This window comes from Molossus molossus, unplaced genomic scaffold, assembly GCF_014108415.1.
Source record: "Molossus molossus isolate mMolMol1 unplaced genomic scaffold, mMolMol1.p scaffold_m16_p_3, whole genome shotgun sequence".
NCBI classification, from domain to species: Eukaryota; Metazoa; Chordata; class Mammalia; order Chiroptera; family Molossidae; genus Molossus; species Molossus molossus.
The window spans coordinates 106,127,767-106,151,416 of record NW_023425366.1 but is presented as its reverse complement, the minus strand read 5'-3'; the positions used below and the strand labels follow the sequence as shown (position 1 = coordinate 106,151,416).

The 23,650-nt window shown below is 42.7% G+C and overlaps 2 protein-coding genes across 4 annotated transcripts; both read right to left on the bottom strand.

The window, feature by feature from the left end:
- Positions 1 to 330: 330 nt before the first annotated feature.
- On the bottom strand, positions 331 to 21,947 carry RPS15A (ribosomal protein S15a). Of its 3 annotated transcripts, none has more exons than XM_036278634.1 (5): positions 21,930 to 21,947; positions 6,685 to 6,822; positions 5,970 to 6,049; positions 1,629 to 1,714; positions 331 to 475 (listed from the first exon to the last, which is right to left on the bottom strand). In XM_036278634.1, exons 2-5 carry the CDS (start codon positions 6,815 to 6,817, stop codon positions 382 to 384), a joined length of 393 nt encoding a protein of 130 aa, XP_036134527.1. In that variant the 5' UTR covers positions 6,818 to 6,822; positions 21,930 to 21,947; the 3' UTR covers positions 331 to 381. The 3 variants fall into 3 exon arrangements, with proteins under 3 accessions (XP_036134527.1, XP_036134525.1, XP_036134528.1); XM_036278632.1 differs by lacking the exon at positions 21,930 to 21,947 and adding an exon at positions 7,853 to 7,981; XM_036278635.1 differs by lacking the exon at positions 21,930 to 21,947 and adding an exon at positions 7,567 to 7,584.
- ARL6IP1 (ADP ribosylation factor like GTPase 6 interacting protein 1) lies at positions 13,152 to 22,041 on the bottom strand. Its single transcript, XM_036278631.1, has 6 exons — positions 21,930 to 22,041; positions 20,155 to 20,288; positions 19,571 to 19,690; positions 16,251 to 16,368; positions 15,114 to 15,198; positions 13,152 to 14,699 (listed from the first exon to the last, which is right to left on the bottom strand). The coding sequence occupies exons 1-6, from the start codon at positions 21,963 to 21,965 to the stop codon at positions 14,581 to 14,583; spliced, it is 612 nt and encodes a 203-aa protein (XP_036134524.1). The 5' UTR covers positions 21,966 to 22,041; the 3' UTR covers positions 13,152 to 14,580.
- Positions 22,042 to 23,650: the final 1,609 nt, after the last annotated feature.

Sequence of the window (23,650 nt, the reverse complement as noted above, 5' to 3'; positions counted from 1 at the left end):
AGCACTTACATAGTTAACTAACCATACACTGTCAGGGCAGTTAACAACAGTGCACGAAATGAGTACTGTCAAGCTAAAAACAAGAAAGGCACCACTCCTTCCAGGGTTGACATAAGACTCCATAAAGGGACAGCTTCACCCCCTGGACCCCAACCCAGATTCAACCATCCAGGGCCAGACTCCTTCCTCTGCTGAGCCACGAGCATGGTGGTTATCACAAGTCAAGACTTGCTTGTTCACTTCAGGAAAACAGCCTTTACCAATTAACAAAGGCTGCACACTGCCGTAGGAGCTCTTGCTACTCTGCTGTCACGTTCAAAACGACCGAGTGAAGCACCAGAGTCCATTGAGGCATTTTATTTGCACATGTGTATTACATCCCTAAAAAAAGAATCCCAGGATTTTCCCTCCTGTGTGTTTTCGTCTTGCTTCTTCATGGTCCATGATGCCCGCTGAGGTTGTCAGTACAATGAAACTATGGAGAGTTAAAAAAAAAAAAAATGCTGGTGAGTGTTTTTCCCTAAGTAGTTCAACATAAAGCCAATTTCTGGTACAGAAAGGCACCAACTTTCATCAGTGCTTAAGACAACCCCCTACAACAGACACAGAAACTAACACTGCCTACACAAACTGTCCACGCACAGGCACGGTTTCTAGAACTAAAGCCTCAACTCCAGAGACCTCAACCACAATGCTATTTAAACTTAACTGAAAACAAAGACTGCACTCTTTACCTTCAAAATGTCACTTTCTGCTCTCAGGTAAGGAGACATGGAGTTTAAAGCATACAAGTATTGTTATAAATTTGATGGAATTGTTTCTGCCACTTACTGTTATCTATGATCACAGACACACTATTGTACAAAGAAACAGTAACTTAGACAGTGGGAGTCCCACATGGCCTGTTTTTTGAGGGTTACTATGGGGCCCAAGGCAAGATACATAGTATATGCCAACTGTGAGACATTAAAATTAGTATCATGATTACAATCAGAAATGACTCCAGCCTAAAACTATTCCTGTTATACAGTAAGCATTAAGTGGGAGTAAATCCAACCACATCAGCAAACAGGATTGGGGAGCTTACATTCCTAACCACAGAAAAGTCTGTGTGAGACCCTAAAGTGCTTTACCAGAATTAAATCAGGTGGTAACAGAACTTATAAGAGAACTATTACCATTTTTATAGATGAAAACATCAAGGCTATGACTTGCCCAAGGAGTCACTGCTTTAAAGCAGAAAAACAAGGTTTTGAACTTAAGACTCTGACCAAGGATGAAGATTTTCAAATTGAGTTTCCCTAAAAAGGACTACCGTTCAGAAGTGATTCAGCCACAGGAGGGCATCACATTAAACATAAACATGAACTATATGCCCTAAACCAAAAGAGCAGACATTAAAGGGGACACAGATCTGTTTCCCAGCCTCTGCTCTCACAAACTTCTCTGAATCCAAATCTAACACTAACAAATGAAATGTAGCAACACATGAGCTAAAGCCTTGAGTCAAGATGGCTGGGAATGAAGACAATTCTTACTGTTTTAACAAAAAGCAAAACTCAGATCATCAAATTGCATCAAAGCGATCCTTAGCATTAATGTATTATAAATGAGGAAAACTGACTCACCCAAACTGACGGGATGGAAGCAGGTTGTTCTGCCATTTTTCTAGATCTTTGAGCTGCACATCAAATCTGGGGCTGATTACTCCACACTGTGAAAGCATAACATTAAAACACTGTTCACACTTCACCAACAATAGAAAAACAGAGTAACATAAAACAGCATTTATAATTACTGAAGTCATATAAACCAATCAACTCAAAATGTAATGGGTCTCCTGTGCAATATTTTACATAAATGCCATTTTTTTTTAAAGTTTGATTTTTACTTTTTTATTTTATTTTTTTGGATTTTTTTTGGTATGTGCCCCTAGAGGGAACTGAACCCGGGACTCTCTGGCCCGCAGACCAATGCTCCAACCGCTGAGCCAAACCAGCCAGGGCGATATAAATGCCATTTGAAAAATATGCAGAATTATGGCTATGCCAGTCCAGGGAGAAAAAGCAAAGTATCAAGCAAGTCAATAAAAGAGGTAGAACACAAGACAACACAAAGCAGTGTCAGGTCAGTGTGAACCATCCCCCCATGGGCTGGAAAGTTCTTACAGAACAAAATCTTAGACAAATAAAATTTTGTCAAAACTTCTTTTTACACAGTAAAGCTAAAAAATGAATGTGTAAGGGTATCACTAAATATGCAAAATACTAGAATTTCTAAGCAACAAGCTCCACAGGCACTAAACTAAAATCTAAGAAGACTGTTCCACATCAGTAAAGTGCCACCAAACATTTCTGAGGCGTACTATCCTACAACCCCAGGCAAACTTTTCTAAAGCAACCTGAAAAAATGGACGGGATGCAGAAGGAGCAGAGTTCTAACGTTATCCCACCTGTTTGCTACTGAGACACAGCAACTGTCCTCCCAGTGAGAGTTCTCCAAGAGCCAGAGCACAATACTTTAATCACTCAATCATACAAATCCTAAACACAGTACACGTCCAAACATCCATGAGTTTACCTGTGGGTTCACATAAGGTGTCTGATTAAATCAACTGGGGTTAGAAAATAGAAGCTGGGGAAATAAAAAACCTCCTTAATTAGAGGCCAGTATGATCCTTGTTCACATCAGTGCTCTATAAACCACCAGCACACCCAAAAATATCAATGCACACAGACTCTATTTGCACACAATAAATGATCATGTGAGAACACTCAAGATCAGTACCATTAAAGTGTAAACTCCAGACAGCTAACAAAGCAGGTAGACAGTTGTCTGTATACCCACACAAGAAATCATTAAAAAATTCCAAGATGCGCCCTGGCCGGTTTGGCTCAGCGGTTAGAGCGTCGGCCTGCGGTCCTGAGAGACCCGGTTCGGTTCCCGCTAAGGGCGCGTACCTCGGTTGCAGTTTGTCCCCGGCCCTGGTCGGTTGTGTGGGTGGCAGCCATTCGATGTGTTCCTTTCACATCGATGTTTCTCTCTGTCTCTCTCTTCCTCTCTCTCCCTCCCACTCTACCTGAACAAAAAATGGAAAAATGTCCTCGGGTGAGGATAAAAAAAAAATAAAAAATTCCAAGATGCAGCCCAGCTGATGTGGTTCAGTGGTTGAGCGTTGACCCATGCACCAAGAGGTTGCCGGTTCAATTCCCGGTCAGGGCACATGCCCAGGTTGTGGGCCCAATCCCCAGTGAGGGGCATGCAGGAGGCAGCCAATCGATGTTATCCTTCATCGATGTTTCTCTCTCCCTCCCTCATCTCTAAAATCAATGAACTTAAAAAAATTGCCTCGGCCATTTTTGCTCAGCGGTTAGAGCGCCGGCCTGAGGACCAGAGAGACCCAGGTTTGGTTCCAAGGGCATGTACCTTGGATGCAGTTTGTCCCCGGCCCCAATTGGGGTCATATGGGTGGCAGTCACTCGAGTGTCTCACATCAATGTTTCTCTCTCTCTCTCTTCCGCCCTCTCCCCCTCCCGCTCTATCTGAAGATAAATGCAAAAAAAAAAAATTCCAACATGTTGCCCTGGCCGGTTTGGCTCAGCAGTTAGAGGATCAGCCTGTGGACTAAAGGGTCACGGGTTCAATTCCGGTCAAGGACATGTACCTGGGTTGCAGGCTGGATCCCCGGCCCTGGTTGGGGTCCTACGGGAGGCAACCAATTGGTATGTCTCTCTCATATTGATGTTTTGCTCTCTCCCTCCCTCCCAAATATCCTGGGGTGAGGATTAACAACAAAAAAACGAAACCAAAAAATGAAAACAACAACAAAACAAAAAAACCCAAGATGCTGCAGGATTGGCCCTTGGTCCGGGAGCATGCAGGAGGCAGCTGATCCATGTTTCTCTCTCTCCCTTTGCTTTCTCTCTAGAGAAAATAAAAATCAATAAAAACATTTTTTAAAATTCTAAGATACGTAACAGTAAGCAAAAGGAGATTATGAGATTAGAACTTATTCAAGTTTTGAAGCAGTTACACTTCCCTAGGTAGAGGTTTGAACCCATAGAATCTGAAAACGGGACTCTCAGGCCCAGTGGCCCTATGCTAGAAAGGCTATTCAAGCACTCCTTTTTATGACATTATCCTATTAGCTATGACATCACTGGATTGCCAAGGGCAATCCACAAGAGAAAACCAGTTCTTTCCCCAAGCAACCTACCGTGAAAAACCTCCACACCACAGCACCCAGGTTTTTTATTCCAACAGAAAAATCTCTCTCATTCAGCTAGTGCTTTCCCAAACCAGATGAAATCTTAAGAGGATGAGATCAAGGCCAGAATATTCTTAATCAATCTACAGTCTTTAAACGCTACACCTTCTCCCCCAGCCCCACATTTCCACAGGAAGAGTACATCTCTCACATGAGGAAATGGGCAAAATGAGGAAGAATGAAATTCAGAGAAACTAAAACCTGAAGGTGGATTGATACTATCCTTACAAATACATACCTTACATTACAATATCAATATTACATCAATTTTTAAATCCTGGATTTACAGATTTATCTAATAAACACCATCATAAAAAATAAAATAAAATAAAACCTGAAGTTGGTTTTGCCCAAAGCCATACAGCCAAGCTTCCTCGCCAGAATGTCAAACAAGTATTTCACAAAGCAAGAATGCCACAAATGAGTTCCATTAGGGAAATGTTCTGTTCAAACTCACTCCTCAAGCTGTTACATACAATGAACGTTCAAAAAGAATTTGGTAAGCAGCACTTCTCCAACTTAAAGAGATTTTTGGTTTTTAAATTTTACATTAACTCAATCTTTCTTTGTAACGTTTTTTAAATTGATTTTTTAGAGAGGGGAATGGAGATACACTAACATCAACTGGCTGCCTCCTGCATGCCCCCCACTGGGGCATGTGCCCTGAGACAAGGAATAGAACAGGGAGTTTCAATCTTCTGCAGGAAAGTTTTAAGAAGTGCTATAAACTATCTGTCTCCCACTGGTTACTAAGAAGCTCAGAAATCTCAGACTTCTTAACTCTTAAAAATAGGAAAAAACACCAACACGCCTCTTTCTACTTCAAGAACACTGTGGATCTAAAACTTTCTCTGGGGTTGCAGTCTATTGGTTACGATAACAAAACAAGACACACTCAAAGTTACCCTTGACAAGCCTTCAAATCTCTCATAAAGGCTTCACATCCAGCAGTTTTCATCTAACAAGTATCTCTCCACACACGAAGCAAGTTCACTCTACAGGGTGCAATTTGTAAAAGAAATTGTTGGACAAGTAATTAACCACACCAGTCAATCTGACCTCTGCCTCTAATCAGGATTCAATTTCGTGCCCCCCCCCCCCCCCCCCCCCCCCCCCCCCCCGCCGCAATCTGTATTGAAATACAGGATCTCAGACTCCCTACAAATCTGAAAGCTACAAACATGAACATAGAAAGCAGGGTAGCAGCTCAGGGACCCTGACTAGCTTACAGACACCTGCCCCCCAAATACCTGCAACCAATTAAACCATCAAGTCAAATCAATCAAATAGCTCCGCTAGGTTATGCCAGTAACTCAAACTGGAAGGGAACACAGACCTCAGACACACACGTACAATTTATGCCAGCAAAAATGAACCCCATTCTGTTACAAAATAAACAAAAACATAAAAAAAAAACAACACAACCTCAGAGGAAGGACAAAAGTTTACACTGAGAGCACTAAGTTCAAGCCAGTGAGCGGGCACTATACCATTTAAGATTCAAAAATTAGTATCACCAGTTTCACCCCAACTCTCCCTATTCTCCCCTCTTCAGACAGCCCACACTCCATAAACACTAGGTCAACAATTCTAGAGCACGCGCAACCGTGGAGAACAAATAGAAGTAAAATGTGATATAAACTTTAATGATTTTAATCAATTCCTAAAGTCTTCACCTAACTAGGTGAAACATAATTCTTACCTTGTTCAATCGGCCTGTGAGGTTCACAACAATTTTCCCAGCTCTGTGGTCATCAATAATTTCAAATTCGCCAATGTAACCTACAAAACATAACTGACTGTATTAAATGGCAGATGTCAGTATGACAGACCTGAATGTTTCTTTTCTTCTACTATTCCTGATGTTTACCTACTAGATTCTTTATCCTTATCTCAATTATTATTTCTCTAAGTAGTTTAGGGAAAGAGTTGCTCTGTATCAAAGCTCATTTTTACAGCCTAATAAATATTTAAAATTCCAGGGAAGCACCCAAAACCCACCCTGCAATTCCTCAAAGTAGATTATTTCCCCCTTGACCCTTCATACCTTCCCACTCCCAAAGGCTACCTTGTGCCCAAGACGTGTAACAATCCCATCCATCCCAAGAAGCTCTTAGAAGAGCCCAGGAGCCCTTTCAATGACATATCACAGCTGAAGGGCCATTTTAACTCCTGGACACCTAGCAGTGCAACAGACACAAACTCGTCCCTCCTTTCAATAGTCCTAACCTCCTCAGTGTGTTTTGAACAGCATCATCTTTCTAGACTGCACCATCCACAGCACAAGACAACTGCAAAAGTTTCCAGGTACTGGCAATACCTGGCTCCCCCTTCTTCCAGTGCCCTCGCCCACAATTTCTACAGGATCGACTCCTTAAATATACTTACATCAAAACATAAAACACAGCAACACTTACCATGCTTCATCATCACAGTTAGAAACCGGACGATGACTTTGGAGCACGGCCTAATAAGAACCTGGCGTTTGCCTCTCTTTTCAGCATTGTTGATACTCTTCAGAGCATCAGCCAGGACATTCATGCGCACCATTATGGCTGTTCAGGGAAGACAAAACAAGAGTTTTACCGTCACAGCCACATCAACAGGCACCCAGTCAGTCCTTTTTTTCTGCCTCTATTATGACAAAGCTTTCCTAACTCTATGCAGGCTAGTTCCCCAGTATCCCCAGTGGAATATGTCAGCCACCTAAACGAAAATATCAGATATAGTCGGTCAGTTACTCTTAACGGGAGAGTCACCGACAGTGTTTTCCTTCCCCTGCACTAATAACAATACCCTTCAAGCCAACTAACTTAACGTCAAGTTTGTCCTAATATACAAAAGGTACTACTTCTCACATAATACCCATAACTACTGAAAATAAAGCGTCCGTCTTTGTGCCATCTTAACTTCGTCTCCAACAGCAAGCGTACCAGTGGCAACAGGAACATTTTACATGCACAAGAACGGAGTCTATCCCAAACGGGCACAAATTGCACGATACTCTAAGAAAGTTCTAAAAAGTCTTGGAAAGCTATGGATGGAGTCTAAACCATGCTTCAAGCCCAACGGCAGGGATCCAACCTGCTTCCTGCAGCTCAACAAAGTGCCCGAGGGGAAACGCTAAACCACTGTGAGGATCCAGGTTAGTTCCCAGCAAACTGCTATCCCAGGCAACATTCCCTGCTGAGTGTCCTCAGCCTCGCTAGCTCCCACCGCGTCCGCACGGCCCACGACGGCCGTCCCCGCGCTTCCCGCCGCCCGGAGCCGAGGCGCTGCCTCAGCCACTACGAACGAACCCTGGCTCCGCCGACCGAGCCGGGACTACCGCCTCTCCCGGCGGTCTAAAGCTCCGGTTCCCGCCAGTGCTGCGGCCTGCGCCCTGGAGGCCAGCTCTCCAGGGTACTGAGCGTGGGGCGACCGAGCACGACTCTCCCCTACGCCTGCCCAGGCCCCCTCAAGGCCAGTATCCCCGGCCCAGACATGGCCCGGGATCCTCGCAGAGCACAGAAGTCGAGTCTCAGATTGCAGGATGGCGCTGATAGCCAACGGATGATACTGGATCGATCAGAGAGAGGTACTCACCGGCACGGAAAGATGGCGGAAAGAGGACGGGAGGGGCGAGCGCACGGAGTTATGGGAAGCGGGCAGGCTATCGCGAGATTTTCAAAGCACCGCCGTGGCGGGAGGTTTAAGGACTGCCTACTGAAAGGAAGCGGGTAAAGGGCGGAGCCTCTTCAGGGGTGGGCAATAGAGAGTCGATAGAATCGCCCTTTCCAGGTGAGGCCATTGGCAGAGGATAGACAGGTAAGGCGTCAGTCGGAGGTTCCACTCCCTTCTAGAACTTAATCTGTAAAAATAAAAAATTGACAAGGGCCTAGATATTGCTAGTTTTTATTGCAATAACTGTTCAGCATCTGAAATAAATTTTAATATTGCGTATTTATAGTGTTTCCGGAAGGACCCACAGAAATCGGTAATTGCCTCTGGGGAAGCTTTAGGAACTGGGATGGAAGACTTACTTTTCTCCCTATTCAAGTTTGTTTTGTTTAAAACGTGCGTGTAAATTTTTGCCCGGCCGGTGTGGCTCAGTGGTTGAGCGTGGACCCATGCACTCAGAGGTCGCTGGTTGGATTCCCGGTCAGGGCACATGCCCGGATTGTGGGCCCATCCCCAGTCGGGGGCGAGCAGGAGGCGGCCAATCGATGTTTCCATCTCCCTCTCCCTCTCCCTTCCTCTCTCTCTAAACATCAATAAAGAAAAAACAAAAAAAACGTGCGTGTACATTTTTAAAGCAATCAAAAAAAATTTTTTTAATGGTGGTTCTTTGTTGACTGTTCCTAAATCTTAGAAATTATTTACTAGGGCTCTAGACGTTTCTTTCGAGTTCTGGGAAACACAATTTGGAAGAAAGCCACAATGTTTCTAAATAAACACTCAGGTTTCGGAGCCAGTAGCTTTTATATGCCCTTCTGCACCCGGACTGGAACTAATTTGTATGTCTCTTAGTCCCTGTGAGTTTTTTCCAGATGGAAACCAAGGAAAATAATGCCAGCCTTGCCTTAGCCAGTTTGGTTCAGCGGTTAAAGCCTCCGCCTGCGGACCAAGAGTCCCGGGTTCGGTTCCCACTAAGGGCAAGTATCTTGGTTGCAGTTTGTTCCCGGCCGGGTTGGGGTCATGCAACCACTGGATGTCTCTCTCACATATAGATGTTTCTCTCTCTTCCCTTTCTCCCTCCCACTCTAAAGATAAATGCCAAAAAAAAAAAAAAAGGGAGTGCATTTCGCCTCACCTCCCAAGAGCTCCTTACTTCACTGTTTCCACCCTTACCCAACCTCCTACAGTCCTTGTTTTATGGCAGCCAGAATGACATTTTCAAAACTGAAATCAGTCAGATCATGCATTTTCCAAGGGCTCCCATCAAATACAAATTCCTTGCCAAGTTTACAGCACCCTTCCCAAAGTGCACACATGCCTCCTTGCACCACATATGGACCTCATTCCCCATTACTGTCCTCTGGCTTACTTTTCCTCAGACACTCCAAGCATACACCCCCTCAGGGCCTTTGCATTTCCCTCTAATTTGAACATTTCTCCCCAGCTAGCCAGGTCACACACACATACAGCCTCCTAGTTGTCCCCCCAACCCTATGTATGGTCCTGCTTAATTTTTCTCTATAGCACTTACCACCTGGAACATTGAAAGTGTATTTATTTTCTGTCCCCATTAAGTTCCAAGCAAGCAGGGACTTAGTTCTGTTCATCACTGTACTCACAGCTCCCAGAGAAGCTATCTGGCACAGCATAGGCCCTGGATATATGTGTGATGAATAAATGAAAGGGCAAATTAGTTTCCCCATCTATAAAATGGGGATACTACCAATCACTTGAAGTTGCTGTGAGGATAAATGAAATAATCCATAACAGAGATTAATACAAAATCTGGCAGAGTAAGTGTTCATCAACATTAATATCCGTTAGTATAAAGCCTCTGCCTACCACACCCCCACTTCTCAAATTCTAAGTAAACCCCAGGAAAGCAAAGCTCCCAATTTGGATATCTCAGGAATATAGAATTATCTAGTTAAATATATATTACAGAGGGGCCATTTGCTTCTTTTTAAATTATTATTATTTTAATCCTTACCCGAGGATATATATTTTTTTTTTATCCTCACCTGAGGACATTTTTCCATTTTTTGTTCAGGTAGAGTGGGAGAGAGAGAGAGGAACAGAGAGAGAGAGAGAAACATCGATGTGAAAGGAACACATCGAGTGGCTGCCACCCTCACAACCGACCAGGGCCGGGGACAAACTGCAACCGAGGTACGCACCCTTAGCGGGAACCGAACCCGGGTCTCTCAGGACCGCAGGCCGACGCTCTAACCGCTGAGCCAAACCGGCCAGGGCCCGAGGATATTTTTTACATTAATCTTCAGATAGAACTGGAGGGAGAGAGGGAGGAAGAGAGAAACATCGATGTGAGACACACACATCGATTGGTTGCCTCTCACACGACCCCGACCAGGGCTGGGGATTGAACCTGCAATCCTGGTACATGACCTTAACCAGAATCCAAACCGTGACCCTTCGGTCTACAGGCCAACCCTCTCTGCTGAGCCAAACTGGCCAGGGCCCATTTGCTTTTTAAATGAAAATTTCCTTGAAGAACTGGTTCCCCTACTTACGTTTTATTTATTAAAAATGTGAAGTTCACCTTGAGGGCCTTATTAACAGTGGGGAGTTAAGTGAATAAACCCACTTTACTTCAGAAGCATTACCATAAATGGAAAAATAGCACCATCCACTATCTCTTTATACTGTATACTTCATTCATTCATGCATTCATTGAACAGACATCAAAATATCATGTGCCAGATAATGAGAGGACAAAAATATGTTCCTGCCCTTAAGTCGACAAAACTCTCAACAACACAATACCAGGAAATGTGCCATATAGGATACCAATATGAAGTGCTGTGAAAATGCAGAGGTGGCCTGGGATGTTGCTAAGGCTTTCACAGAGGAAGTGCAATTTGATCTGTGTTGTGAAGGCTGCTAACAACTACCAGTTCTTTTTTAAATACATCTCTTTCCCCCTCCCCCTTTATTTATTTTTAGAGAGAGAGGGAGGGAGAGGAGAGATAGAAACATTGATGAGAGAGAACATCGATTGGCGACCTCCTGCACACCTCCCACTAGGGATTGGGTCCACAACCTGGGCATGTGCCCTGACCAGGAATTGAACTGGCGACCTCTTGGTGCATAGGTCAATGCTCAATGACTGAACCACACCGGCCAGACAACTACCAATTCGCCACTTATATACTGCCCCTGTGAGTTCTACACTATTACCCCCATTTCACAAATGAGAGGATGAAGTACAATCTTATTTATTTTATTGTTGAAAGTGTTAGAGATGTCCCCTTTTTCCCCACTGACCGCCTCCTTCCTGCCTTCCCCAGCCTAATGTCTGGATCAATTGGTTGTGCATCTATGCATAAAAGTTCTTTGGTTTATTTCTTCCCATCCACAAAATTCAATCTTAAAGTTTTTTTTAAACAATTTTTTTTTAGAGAGAAGGAAAAGGCAGAAACATCCATGTGAGAAACATTGATTGGCTGCCTCCTGCACGCCCCCTACTGGGGATCGAGTCTGCAAGCCGGACACGTGCCCTGCCTAGGGATCGGGAATGGAACAGGGACCTCTCATTCGATGGGGCTATGCTCAATCCACTGAGCCATACTGGGCGGACTAGTTTAAAAGTCAAAGCAAAAAAAAAAGTGGTTACTTTATCTAAGTTACTAGACACATAACTTGGTGAGGTTTGGATATAGGTCTGCCCTGATCCCAAGATGTTAGGGTGTAAGGACAGCAGATATTCTAGGCTTACAGCAGCTCCAGAACTAGGAGGGCATGGAGTAAAGATGAACAGAAATCTCAGAATGGCTGGGTTAGAATTGGGAAATAGGGTAGAGAAGTATATCAACTGTCATACTTTTTGTGATTTATGCTCTAGGCAAACTGGAACCAGCTGAGAGGACTTTAAATAGGATTGATCATGATCTGATTGTTAAATGGCAACTGGCCTTGGCCGTGTGGCTCAGTTGGTTGGCGCATCAACCCAACCAAAAGGTACTGGGTTCGTTCCCAGTCAGGGCACTTACCTAGGTTGCAGGTTTGATCCCCAACCAGGAGGCAACTGATTGTTTCTCTCTCCCTCTCTAATACCAAGACATATCCTCGGGTAAGGATAGATAAATGGCAACCATGTGGAAGATGAACTCCTCTAAAAACACCCAAATCTTTACTCTTTTTGACACAACTAACTCCTAATGGCCTCCTCTCAACATTTTGTGAACTCTAGGATAGGACCGCCACTGGAGGTGACGCCAAACAAGTGTCAAAGTGGGACTTCTGCAGGGTAGTGAGGCTGGTGTGGGAAGCCAGCCAGTGTGCCTGGCCTGAGACACAATCACAACTGCATGGTAGAAATCCATCATTTCAAAATACCAGGCGACCACCTGTGGTGACTCTGGGTTGAGACTTCCCTTTTCTGGACATTACCAAATCCCCAGGAGGCTCCAAAGAAGGATCCATCCTTTTTTTGTTGTTGCTTATTGATTTTAGAGTGAGGAGATAGAAACATCGATGAGAGAGAGCATCGACTGGCTGCCTCCTGCATGCCCACTCGGGATTTGGCCCACAACCTGGGCATGTGCCCTGACCGATAACTGGCAACCTCTTGGTGCATGGGTCAATGCTAAATCACTGAGCCACACCGGCTAGGCAGGATCCATCCTTTTTTTGTGGAGAGTATGGGGAGGTCTCAGAATGTAATTTGACTGAATCTATTCCTAGGATACACCAAGTATACAGTGAGGCCCAATGACAAAACATCCAATTTGAGCTCTGATGTACAAAAATGTTTGAAGTACAACAGTTACCCACCAGTTAGTTACTGAGCACCTCGTGTGCCCTGGGGTACAGAAGTGCCCACGGCAGGCACTCTCCCCTTAGCCTGCATTGTTCTCTGCCTGTTCTCCCAGGTTGGTCCTCTCACCCGTCACCTTTGGTTATCACTTACTCATTGTATTTTCTTTTGCCTGTAGCATGGTGCCTGGATGTTTGCCGAATGAATAAATTTAAACTTTTTCCTTTGTTCTTAAAGAGTACCTTACAGGCATGTATTGATCACACGGGGTAGTTTTTTAATCAGATCCATGAATCCATGCATGTAAATACTGTACTGGCTAAGGTAGAAAGAAAGCAGGACACAAAAAGAGATACCAGCTTTTATTTTCCACCTTTTCACAAAACAAAGTAGAAGAAATAATACAGGATTAAAACCACAAAAGTAATTCAACTGGTAGAACATGTATAAAAAAAAAAAAAAAAAAACCCAGATAAGACAGGCTTATTTACAACAAAGAAACACACGTAAATTAAGGTAGCTTGTAGTTTTCATATGAAACATTAAAAAACTCAAACATATGCTACATGGGTGCCGTTGTTTACAGCAATATTGAAAGGGAGAAAACAACACTTATTAGGGACAGATATACCACAAGGTCCAGGTTTTACAGCATCAGTGCAATAAATTCACAGAACTATATTACAGCTAGCTAATCAGCTTCAGAATTGTTCCCAAATATGTCACATTTTCAGCCCTTAGAGGTTCATTCCACAGATCTGAACTACTCTAAGTGTCTAGCTACTGAGGGGGAGAAAGACTCTAAGATGCTTTCCAAGAGTTGCAACATCTCTACAGGCCTAAGGCCATCTATCATCTACAAGTTTGCTCTCACCAACAGCCCTTGTATTTTTTAGAGAAATATCTAGGAAAAAAGTCAGATGCAGTGCAGTCACCACCTCCTAGACCAAATCTATGGGGACCAAAGCAGCCAACATTACCGTAAATTGAGAAATGAAAAATGAGTAGGATAAGATTATTTTCTACTGAATCTTGACGAAACACAGAAAGACTTTTGTCCTTTATTAGCTGGTTTTGGAATAAAAGTCATAGGCACGAGTCTTCATCTCTTATGTACTTTAGTTTTAGACAGCTGAAAATCTGAAATTAAAAGAATGCTAAAAATCCTAAATCCAAGCTTTTGGAAGCCTGCTAGTAAAAAGCCTTTAGGACTTACTCACTTGAAGGCTAAGTGCAAGGGCACAAGAGCTCTAAGACTGTTAGGTTCCCCATTTCAGAGGATCAATGTTTTCTACAAATTGCCAAGTTTTGCACAAGGGCATGTAATTAGTTTCATTTTATTCCATGAGGATATTTCTCCGTGGTATAGAAACAGAACAAGAAATTAATCTTAATTGGTCTCTTCATCGGAAGTGGTAAACTTGGTCTCTATATTCTTGAAGCCAGTTTTTTAGGCAGACTGTGGAAGTAGATGGTAGAACCAGCTTCCTGTAGCCACAGACCACTACGCCTTATATCTAGCTAAAGAAAAGATCAACTTGAACAATTATCCAAAGTCACTGTTAACAGTACTAAAGGGTGAAGTTCACCACTATATTACTTTAAAGGAAGTTGCCTACAAATAAGAATTCAATTAACCCTGGGTGAGAAAAATCAAGACAAATTATATTCATGAATGAGTTGTCCATATAAGGCCAACTGATGAGAAAGACACACTATGTATAAAGCCTTATGTGGCAAGTCTGAATTTCTAGTAACTAAGGGCAGGAGTAAGAGCAAAGAGCTACTTGTGTAACACTTTAGTATCTAGACAATATAATAGAAACTGTTCCCAAGGACGATGTATACTCCATTAATCACACTGAATAAAGAAGATGCACTATTCATTTTTCTTTTCTTTGTGCTTAAGAAGCTTGTTCATCTCCCTTTTGGCCATTCCAATGTACTTCGAAATGATTCCATGTTGGTTAAGTCCAGGAAGCAACAGTAAGAAAGTCACTTAAAAATAAAAAAACAAAATTAAGGAGGCAGCAATTCATTTCCTAAATGTTATTGCATTCTAAAGAAGGTAGTTTCCCGGGCTATTAGGCATTCTAATGAGAGGAAGCAATGTGAAATCCATTACTTCTGTTGATATAGAAACTTTGGCTATCATACCTCCCAACCTCAGATGACACACACTGCTTATTTTTACCTCCTGCACGTTTCTTTCTACCCTGGTTATTTATGTTCTTTGTCTTAACTTCCTGCAAGACCACAAACACCCTACAAACAAGGACCTGGGTTTTAGTTACCTTATTCACTCCCACAATTCCTTGATCAGTGCCTTAAACTTGCTAAATGTGCACATATTTAACTAAGTTCCGGTTAGACTTCACTGCCCAGGATATGCCTGTGTCCTCAAAGACTTACCTATCAGGTAGGTGAGAAGAAGGTTGTGGACCTGCTGTCCCACCCAAGCAACCGCAGCAAGAGAAATGATCATGGTCATGAAGTACTAATAATGAAAATAATAAGAATGTTAACAACTCCTAGAAACAGACTAAGAGGCATAACTTTAGGAGGTTGTTTCAAAGGATGGAAAATGATTCAGTTTTTATTACCACTTTTTTTTTTTTATCATCCTCACCTGAGGACATTTTTTCATTTATCTTCAGATGGAGTGGGAGGGAGAGAGGGGGTGAGAGAGGGGGTAAGAGAGAGAAAGAAACACTGATGTGAGAGAGACACATCGAGTAGTTGCCACCCGTACAACTCCAACCAGGGCTGGGGACAAACTGCAACCGAGGTACGTGCCCTTAGCGGGAACCGAACCCGGGACTCTCAGGACTGCAGGCCAACGCTCTAACCGCTGAGCCAAACTGGCCAGGGCTTACCACTTTTCTTTAAAAATACTTAGTATCTATATATTATATAAAACTCAGAAAATTCCATTAGACCTGCTTTATAGAATTTGGATACATTCCCTCCTAGAACTACTATAATTCTATATTTAAGTTAAATAGTTTATCATATAAATTATACAACCTTCACAATTAATAACTTCAGATAGTAACCTCATGTGAAGCTGGATTAAGAAAACAAATACTAGCCCTGGCCAGGTAGCTCAGTCAGTTAGAGTATTATCCAATATTCCAAGGTTGCAGGTTGGATCCCTGGTTAGGGTACATATAAGAATCAACCAATGAATAAATAAATAATTGGAGCAACAAAACAGTGTTTCTTTTTCTTTCTTAAGTCAATAAATAAATTTTAAAAATAGAAATATGTTTTCTAAGTATGTATCTTTTACCTTATTTCAGTAAGAAAAGAAGAGGAACATTTCACTCTACTAGAATATAAATTAAATGTAAAACAATTTTAACTTCTGGTGATTCAGTCTAATACAGATACACATTTATGAATGTACTCAAGAGGAATTAAAGTAATGGATAACTATCAAACTATAACTATTCAAATAAAAAGGCTATCAATATTCTACAATAAAATAAAAACGGACTCAATCTTAAAATTTTGCTTTACTTAAATAAGTCAAAACAAAAAAAGTACCATTTTTGGCTTTTCTTCCTTAAGTGTGAAGAGGCGTTTCCACCAGCCCACAGCTCTGCGTCGAGTTTTTACTAGATTGCTGCAAATTTCATGGAATCTCTGCTGCTGCTCAGTGGTCCTAGAAAAAGAATTTCCCCCTTCACTAGAAGCAAATCTCTTCAGTAAACAGAAACACACCATTCTCTCATATTTAAAAAGACTCATACTACTATGGGCAGTGTAGAAATCAGTATAAATTAATTTCTCTACTCCTATATTATTTTTCAGATCATAGTGAATCCTGGGCCCATCCGAGTCACACTATTTTGAGGAAGATGAGAATCTACCACAGTTGTATTTGAGCACTTTTCAGTTAAAACAATACTACCAGCATTCACAGCATAATACCCTCACCTGGGCTTCATACAGTTGATGCCAAGGCAACGATACACAACTCAAATCTAAATTTAGTCCCACTGGGGGATAATATAATCATAAACAAAATAGAAGTAGAAATACAAAAAGATCCTCCAAGAATGCCCCTTTTTATTTATAACTGAAAACTGCCATTGTACTGTCTTTACTATATAGATATAATTACTGCTATTATAAAACAGGCCCTACGCTGGGGGATGTATTGTCTTCTCTTCTCTACTTCTCCTCCCTGTGAAAATGCAGTGAGAGAGGGTTTCTGCTGAGCCTTGGAACTCCTTGTAAACAATTTGACCTTATATGTTGCCCATGGTCAAGGCTGGATTATGGTTATGCAACAGTGTTCTTCCTTCTGCATAAAGATCAAACAACACTGCTCTGTTGATAAGATGGAGCCACATACCGATTACCATGAAACTCAGTGTTTATTTCTGAAAACTTTTCTCAAGGAATTACGAATTAGCAGATTAAAATGCCATCTGACTAATAAAGTCAAGGTCAGAAGCTGACTCCCTTCATTAAATTGTTGGACTGCATGGTTACAAACTCGCTCAAAAAAAAAAAGAGCAGCATACTTCATTACTACACGTGAAAAACAGTAATTCAGCCTGGCAGGTGTGGCTCAGTGGATTGATCATCGTCCCATGGACTAAGAGGTCCCGGTTTGATTCCCGGTCAGAGCACATACCCAGGTTGTGGGCTCCATCCCCAGTAGGGGATGTGCAGGAGGCAGCCGATCGATGTTTATCTCTCACGTTCATATTTCTTTCTCTCTCAAAAAAAAAAAAAAACCCAAAGAAACTATTGAGTTCAAAGGACATTTCCTAATACTCACCCATTCCGCTACAGGGGAAACATCTTTAAACAAACATAATTAATTATCCCATAACTTAAGCAAACTCCTCCCAAAATGTATGAATTTTTCTCAAAGATCCACAGGCTTACATTTAAACTTCTTCGAGAATTATTTTATAATTTGCTGTTACCAGGGGAACAAAGAGCTGAAGGCATAAGTAGACTACTAATCAAATTAAAATGAACAACTGAAGTCCTAGCCGGTTTGGCTCAGCGGTTAGTGTCGGCCTGCGGTCTGGAGAGACCCGGGTTCGATTCCCGCTAAGGGCAGGTACCTCGGTTGCAGTTTGTCCCCGGCCCTGATTGGGTCGTGTGGGTGGCAACCACTCGATGTGTCCCTTTCACGTCGATGTTTCTCTCTCTCTCCCTCCCTCCTACTCTATCTGAACAAAATATCGAAAAATGTCCTCGGGTGAGGATAAAAAAAAAAAAAAATTAAATGAACAACTGAAGAAGAATAGCAGTTAGGAGGAAAAAAATCTATTCCATTGTCTAGTTTTGCTCATTCTTTGGGTCAAAAGTGAAAAATGCAACATCATAGAGAGGAGTTGAAATACAGTGATACCTCGGTTCTCGAACATAATTCGTTCCAGGAGGACGGTCGAGAACCGAATTGTTCGAGAACCGAAGCAATGAAACCAATAGGAAAGCGTGACTCCACAAAGCGTGACTCTCTCTCTGCACTCACACTGATGACGCAAGCAAGGCGCGCTGGGCCGAATGAACACCATTCGGCTCATCTCGGAAGTTCGAGTTCCAAATATTTGTTCGGATTCCGAGACAAAAGTTTCTCGAATCTCCATTTGGTCGAAAACCGAGGCATTCGAGAACCGAGGTATCACTGTACTTTAATATGACCCATAGCCACTTAACTATATCTTGGGTACTCAATAAGTACCTAATTGCCCTGGCCGGTTTGGCTCAGCGGTTAGAGCGTCGGCCTGCAGTCCATAGAGACCCGGGTTCAGAGACCCAGGGCATGTACCTTGGTTGCAGTCTGTCCCCGGCCCTGGTTGGGTGGTGTGGGTGGCAACCACTCGATGTGTCCCTTTCACATCAATGTTTCTTTCTCTCTCTCTCCCTCCCCACTCTATCTGAATAAAAAATGAAAAAATGTCCTCGGGTGACGATAAAAAAGAAAAAAAATAAGTACCTTATTCAAGGTATGGTATAAATGAAATTAACCACCAACTTGTATATACAACTTGAACCTACTCTGAAGCACTTGCTATGCATTTAGCTAACTACTACTGCACTGCCTCAATGTCTCAACCTTAAACATAACCAATCTGAAAAATCAAAATATTGCCTGGCCGGTGTGGCTTAGTGGATGAGTGTGGACCCATGCACCAAGAGGTTGCTGGCTGGATTCCTGGTCAGGGCACATGCCTGCGTTGTGGGCCAAATCCCTGTGGGGAGCATGTAGGAGGTAGCCAATCGATGTTCTCTCTCATCAATGTTTCTACCTCTCTCTCTCCCCTCCTCTCTCTAAAATCAATAAAGAAAAAACAATTTTTTTTAAAGAAAAATCAAAGTATTTCAGAGCACCCAGAACAGTGCTTAACACAAACGTAGACATTCCATAAATAGTTGCTAAATGAATGGGAAAAAAATATACCAGTTACTGTTTTTGTATTCATTCAAAAATAACTTGAGAAATTAATATGCTATCTTAAATATTAATGGAAATAAATATAAAGTGTAAACGTACTACTTTTATGGAGAAGCTCATATGAGTTCTACAGTCCTGATAAAACATTACCTAAAAAACAAACAAACAAACCTCACTTCAATAAAAAGGCCTAAAAAGGAAAAAAAAAGAATGTCAAAATAAATGCCAGACCACAAAAGACCTATGGAGATCTATAAGTATTGGAGATTCATGATTTATATACAAGTGAGTTAAAAAAAAAAACTCTTCATTTAAAAGCAATAAATCTAACCCCTATGTATCTGATGGTTAGACATTTCTCTATGATTAATTACAGAATACCAATCACAGCCAACAGGATAACTTCTCAGAAATTAGAATGCCAAATCATCATGCCACCTACCATTTATTGGAGCCAAAAATTCTAGGTGCCAGAATGGGAACAAGGTAGTCAGCCAAGCACAAAAACATAACAAAACAGGAAACACCAGAGAGAACAGATGGATCTAGATAGTAGATATTCCTGTTTTTAAAAAAATAATAATAATAAAGGTTAGAAAAACATAATCATTTTTCCTAAGTGAAGATGTTTATTCACTTAGTCCTTGAGTTCGCATAGATGTTTGCCCTTTCATTCTAATTTTCTCACAAGTGGTTTTCTGGAAACTTGATGACATGACAACATCATAGCTGTAATGTAAATACCAAGAGGAAAAAACTCTTTGAGATCTTCAATACTTTTTAGGAGTGTAAAGGGTTCTAATGCCAAACAGTTTGAGAGCCACTGATTTATTTAACTGTACTGTGTTACCGAGTTCACATAAGTACTACAAATTCTGAAAACGGGGCAAACTGCTCTAAGAAAAGACATTCTTTACAGATTATACATTACAAAAGACTTAAGACACTTCCATAAATGGAGGTGTGTATTACCTGAGTCCTTATTAATAACAAGCACAATCTTAAGTAATTGAATAGCTCACTTACAGAAACACCAAAGAAACCACACCCATGATGGCAGGTGGAAACCAGGCTCTTTCCCATCGAAGGACTTTATCAGCCATCAGCATCACCTCTCCCCATCCTTGCAGCTGCTCTTCCAGACTTGCAGTCTCTGCAGCCTATATATGATCAATATTTAAAGCCATCATTTTACTACTCTCAACATTTCTGCCGTTCCTAGAGAGTTAGATGCTTCTAAGGCACCAAGTATAAAAAATAGCTGTTAACCAACTCACTATTTTAAACAAGTTAGTTCCAAGTCTAGGACCTGGTCTACTCTTTACATAAGGTAAGGATAATTAAGACCCATTTTACAATGAAAAAAATGGTTTACTAACTTTCCCCCAAGCCATGCACTACCAAGCACAGTACCCAAATTAGATCACTTTATATTCTCTCATTTCAGATGGTTAGAATTGATCTGTTGTTTTGTCATTTCATTGATTTAAACCCCTACTTCTAAGTCCATTAGGAGAGCCTCTCCCTGAACAGCACTCAATACAATTCTAAAATAGCTCTTTGTATAATGGAATCATTTAGATGTTGACATCATTTGCACAATTAAGGAAAACTACTTTCACCAAATTAAAATGAGGCATTTTATGTTCAATATATATCTCCTCTACAGCACTTCTTACACTGATCAGGGCATTTTGGTTAGACGTCAAACTTCTCTGAAAATCTGACAAATAGACTTACTTCTAGGATGAGGTAAGGTGGCAAAATTTGTTCTCCTTAAAATTACACTGCTCTGCTGGAAAGAGTATTTATTTGAGCTCCAGTTCAGGACCTGTCATTTCAATGTAAACTCGGGCAACTCTGTGTTTTGATCAATCCTCTTAAAAAGGAACCTGGCTGGGGCTAACTATGCTAACTATAGAGAAGGTGTGTGTGTGTGTGGTCATGCATTTCTAAAAATCTAAAAACAAATGCGCACACAATCAAACTTAGCACCTGGGCTATTGGAAAATCAAAAGTCAAAAATTAAGTTCATTGCTCCCCCTAGTCATTGTGGTTGTGTGTGGCCTGCCTTTCCAAAATGCCCGAATTTCTGAAGAGAGCGTGCGGTGAAATTCATACTGAGGTTACATTTGTCCGCCGTGATCCAACCTCATTCCAGTTCCTTCGGACCCCTCCTTATTCAAAAGTCGTCTTGTGACCTGCGGACTTACAAATTCCAGACAAACGCCTGGCCCTCCCAATGTCCTTCCAGCTGGACCCCACTCCCAGTTCTCTACGGTAAACTCGCTGCCTCCCTGCCGTTTTAAGCTATGCCAGCTCTAACAGAAATTTTCGGCAACAGCCCTTTGACCCTCCACCCCTGCCCAGCGCAGGGCTTGAAAAGGGGGAAAAGAACGAAGGGGCACCATTCAAAGCGGAGTAATCTGGCTACAACTGGGGCCTAGGCTCCAAAAGCGCTCGACAGGCCCCTCGTGGCCCTCTACTCTAGGCTACACGCCAGAATTGTCACAGCCCCCCTTCTCCCCACTTCCTCTTGAACCTGTATTGGCAATGACTGATCACGCGCCCTCCTCCCCAGTTCCCCAAGGGATGTTAGGGGTCAACACGGTTAGAGACCGCCAAGCAGAAGCGACCCAAGAAGCCCTAGGGACAAGCGTCGTCGCCTGCGCCTGGAAACCGGGAGAGGAGGGCCGGGTCCGCCGCAGGTTATAAACACGAGGCCCTAACGCCACCGCGTCGAGCCCCCAGAAGTACAGAGGCTCCGCTCGTTTCCCTTAAGACGCGACGCCGGCACTCACCAGCAAGTTGGTGCTGCGATTATCTCCCTCCGCCATCGTCCCCAATGTGCCGCTTCAGTGCCCGCAGACCAGGCTCCCTGGCAGACTCGCTCTGAGATCCGCACAGCGACCCCAGCACAACGGCACGCCCAGCAAGTTGCTTATATAGGCCGGCCGCCTTTCCCGACAACCCTCGCGAAGCTCGCTCCTTATTGGGCACGTCAAACTCAAGTTTAGGGGAAACCGGACCAACCGCTGCCCAGCGCAGGGCTTGAAATCGAGGTCAAAGGAGAGCGAAGCCGCGCAGGGCCGAGGGGGCGGGGACACAGGATGGCCAATCAGCGCCCAGGAGATGTGGGTTGCCACCGCCCACCCCCCCCTCAGGCCTTTCGGAAGCGGTTGAACGGCCGCTGCTCTTGGATTTGTCTGGCCTGTATCCCCAGGATTGGCCGCCACGGTATCTCTCGGACCTTCTGCTAAACTTCGAAGCAGCTAAGGAGACTCTGAAATTTAGTTCTCGAAGAAATAAGCCACGCAGTGTCAGGCGGAGGGCAGAGATGGGCGTGTTTCCCAATCCTCGCCGTGATGGAGGGGGCCGACTGGCTGGGCCAGTGCCCTTCGCCGCGGCCGCAGGCATTACCTTCTAATCACTGCTCTGGCCGCCCGGTCGAGCCCCTGAGCCCTTTAGCCCAGACTTGTGACTCGGAGGCTTGTGCCCACCTCCTGACTTTTTAAGCTATTTATGTAGATTTTCTGCATTTTTCTTTTCCATTAGCAAAAAAGGCCTGACCTTGATTGGGGGAGGGGAGGTAATCTGGAAGTAGTTTGAAAACTCGTGAAAAATGCACCGATTTGTAGAGGGTGGCTTATATGGGGTCTTGTGGGGCACTTGAGTTATGAAACTATGACCTCCCTCTCCAAAAGTGCTGGCTTTGACAACCGTTCTTACTTTAGAAACCATGCTAAGGAAAGATGTAAACCTATCATAAGCAGAGGAATTCATAAATTAGGAACTAGGTGAACTGTTTAGGCGCTTTGTCTTTTCTCTCCAGGATTTCAGAATAAATTAACAAGTGCTTTGATTTTCATTATTCAAACAAAATCATGCCAAATGTTGACCTGGTCAGATGTCTGTTTTAGGAAATCTTACTAAGCTTTTAAGTTTACAGCTTTTTATCCTTTTATACTAATCTATATTATGCCATCAAATTTAAATGTTTTAAAACATTCAGATAACTACCAGGTTCTTTTTAAAGTTCAGAGAAGGCATAAAGAAATGAGAATATAGCTACAGGCCACAGAAAGCCAGGCGGACAAAGCAATAATTTCAAGACACGGTAGGGTCTTTGAAAAGTAAAGCGTCTGCATCAGATATAAACAGTTGATGGGGGTAAAAACGCCTCTGCAAGGGAAAGGGACTCTTCAATAGAAGTAGTTAGGGACTACTGGGTAGAAAATGGTTACATAGGCAAGATGCTTGGAGCTGATCTAGAGACCCCATTTGGGGAGATTTTAAGGCTATGAAGTTTGAGCCAGGCCCTCCCCTCCCGCTTCAAAAGACAAAGGTCCCAATCAGTGGCCACATATTAATGAATATATTGAGCACCGAGTGCAAAATTTTGATATAAGGCACAGTAACATCCACTTCCAAATGAGAGGCCAGAGTTATCAGGCTTTAAAAAGTGACATTTTCTAAAAACCCTTGACATTTCTGCTTTGGGAAATACTTCTGGTTTTTCACC

What these genes read in the sequence shown, in the direction of transcription:
- RPS15A (XM_036278634.1), bottom strand. Translation starts at nt 6,817, where the DNA reads ATGGTGCGCATGAATGTCCTGGCTGATGCTCTGAAGAGTATCAACAAT. An exon ending in AACTGTGATGATGAAGCATG is followed by an intron (nt 6,050 to 6,684) that starts GTAAGTGTTGCT and finishes TATGTTTTGTAG; the next exon opens with GTTACATTGGCGAATTTGAA. An exon ending in TCACAGGCCGATTGAACAAG is followed by an intron (nt 1,715 to 5,969) that starts GTAAGAATTATG and finishes ATGCTTTCACAG; the next exon opens with TGTGGAGTAATCAGCCCCAG.
- ARL6IP1 (XM_036278631.1), bottom strand. Translation starts at nt 21,965, where the DNA reads ATGGCGGAGGGAGATAATCGCAGCACCAACTTGCTG. An exon ending in ATTTTTGGCTCCAATAAATG is followed by an intron (nt 16,369 to 19,570) that starts GTAGGTGGCATG and finishes TTCTTTTTCTAG; the next exon opens with GACCACTGAGCAGCAGCAGA. An exon ending in AGGAAGAAAAGCCAAAAATG is followed by an intron (nt 15,199 to 16,250) that starts GTACTTTTTTTG and finishes TTTCATTATTAG; the next exon opens with TACTTCATGACCATGATCAT.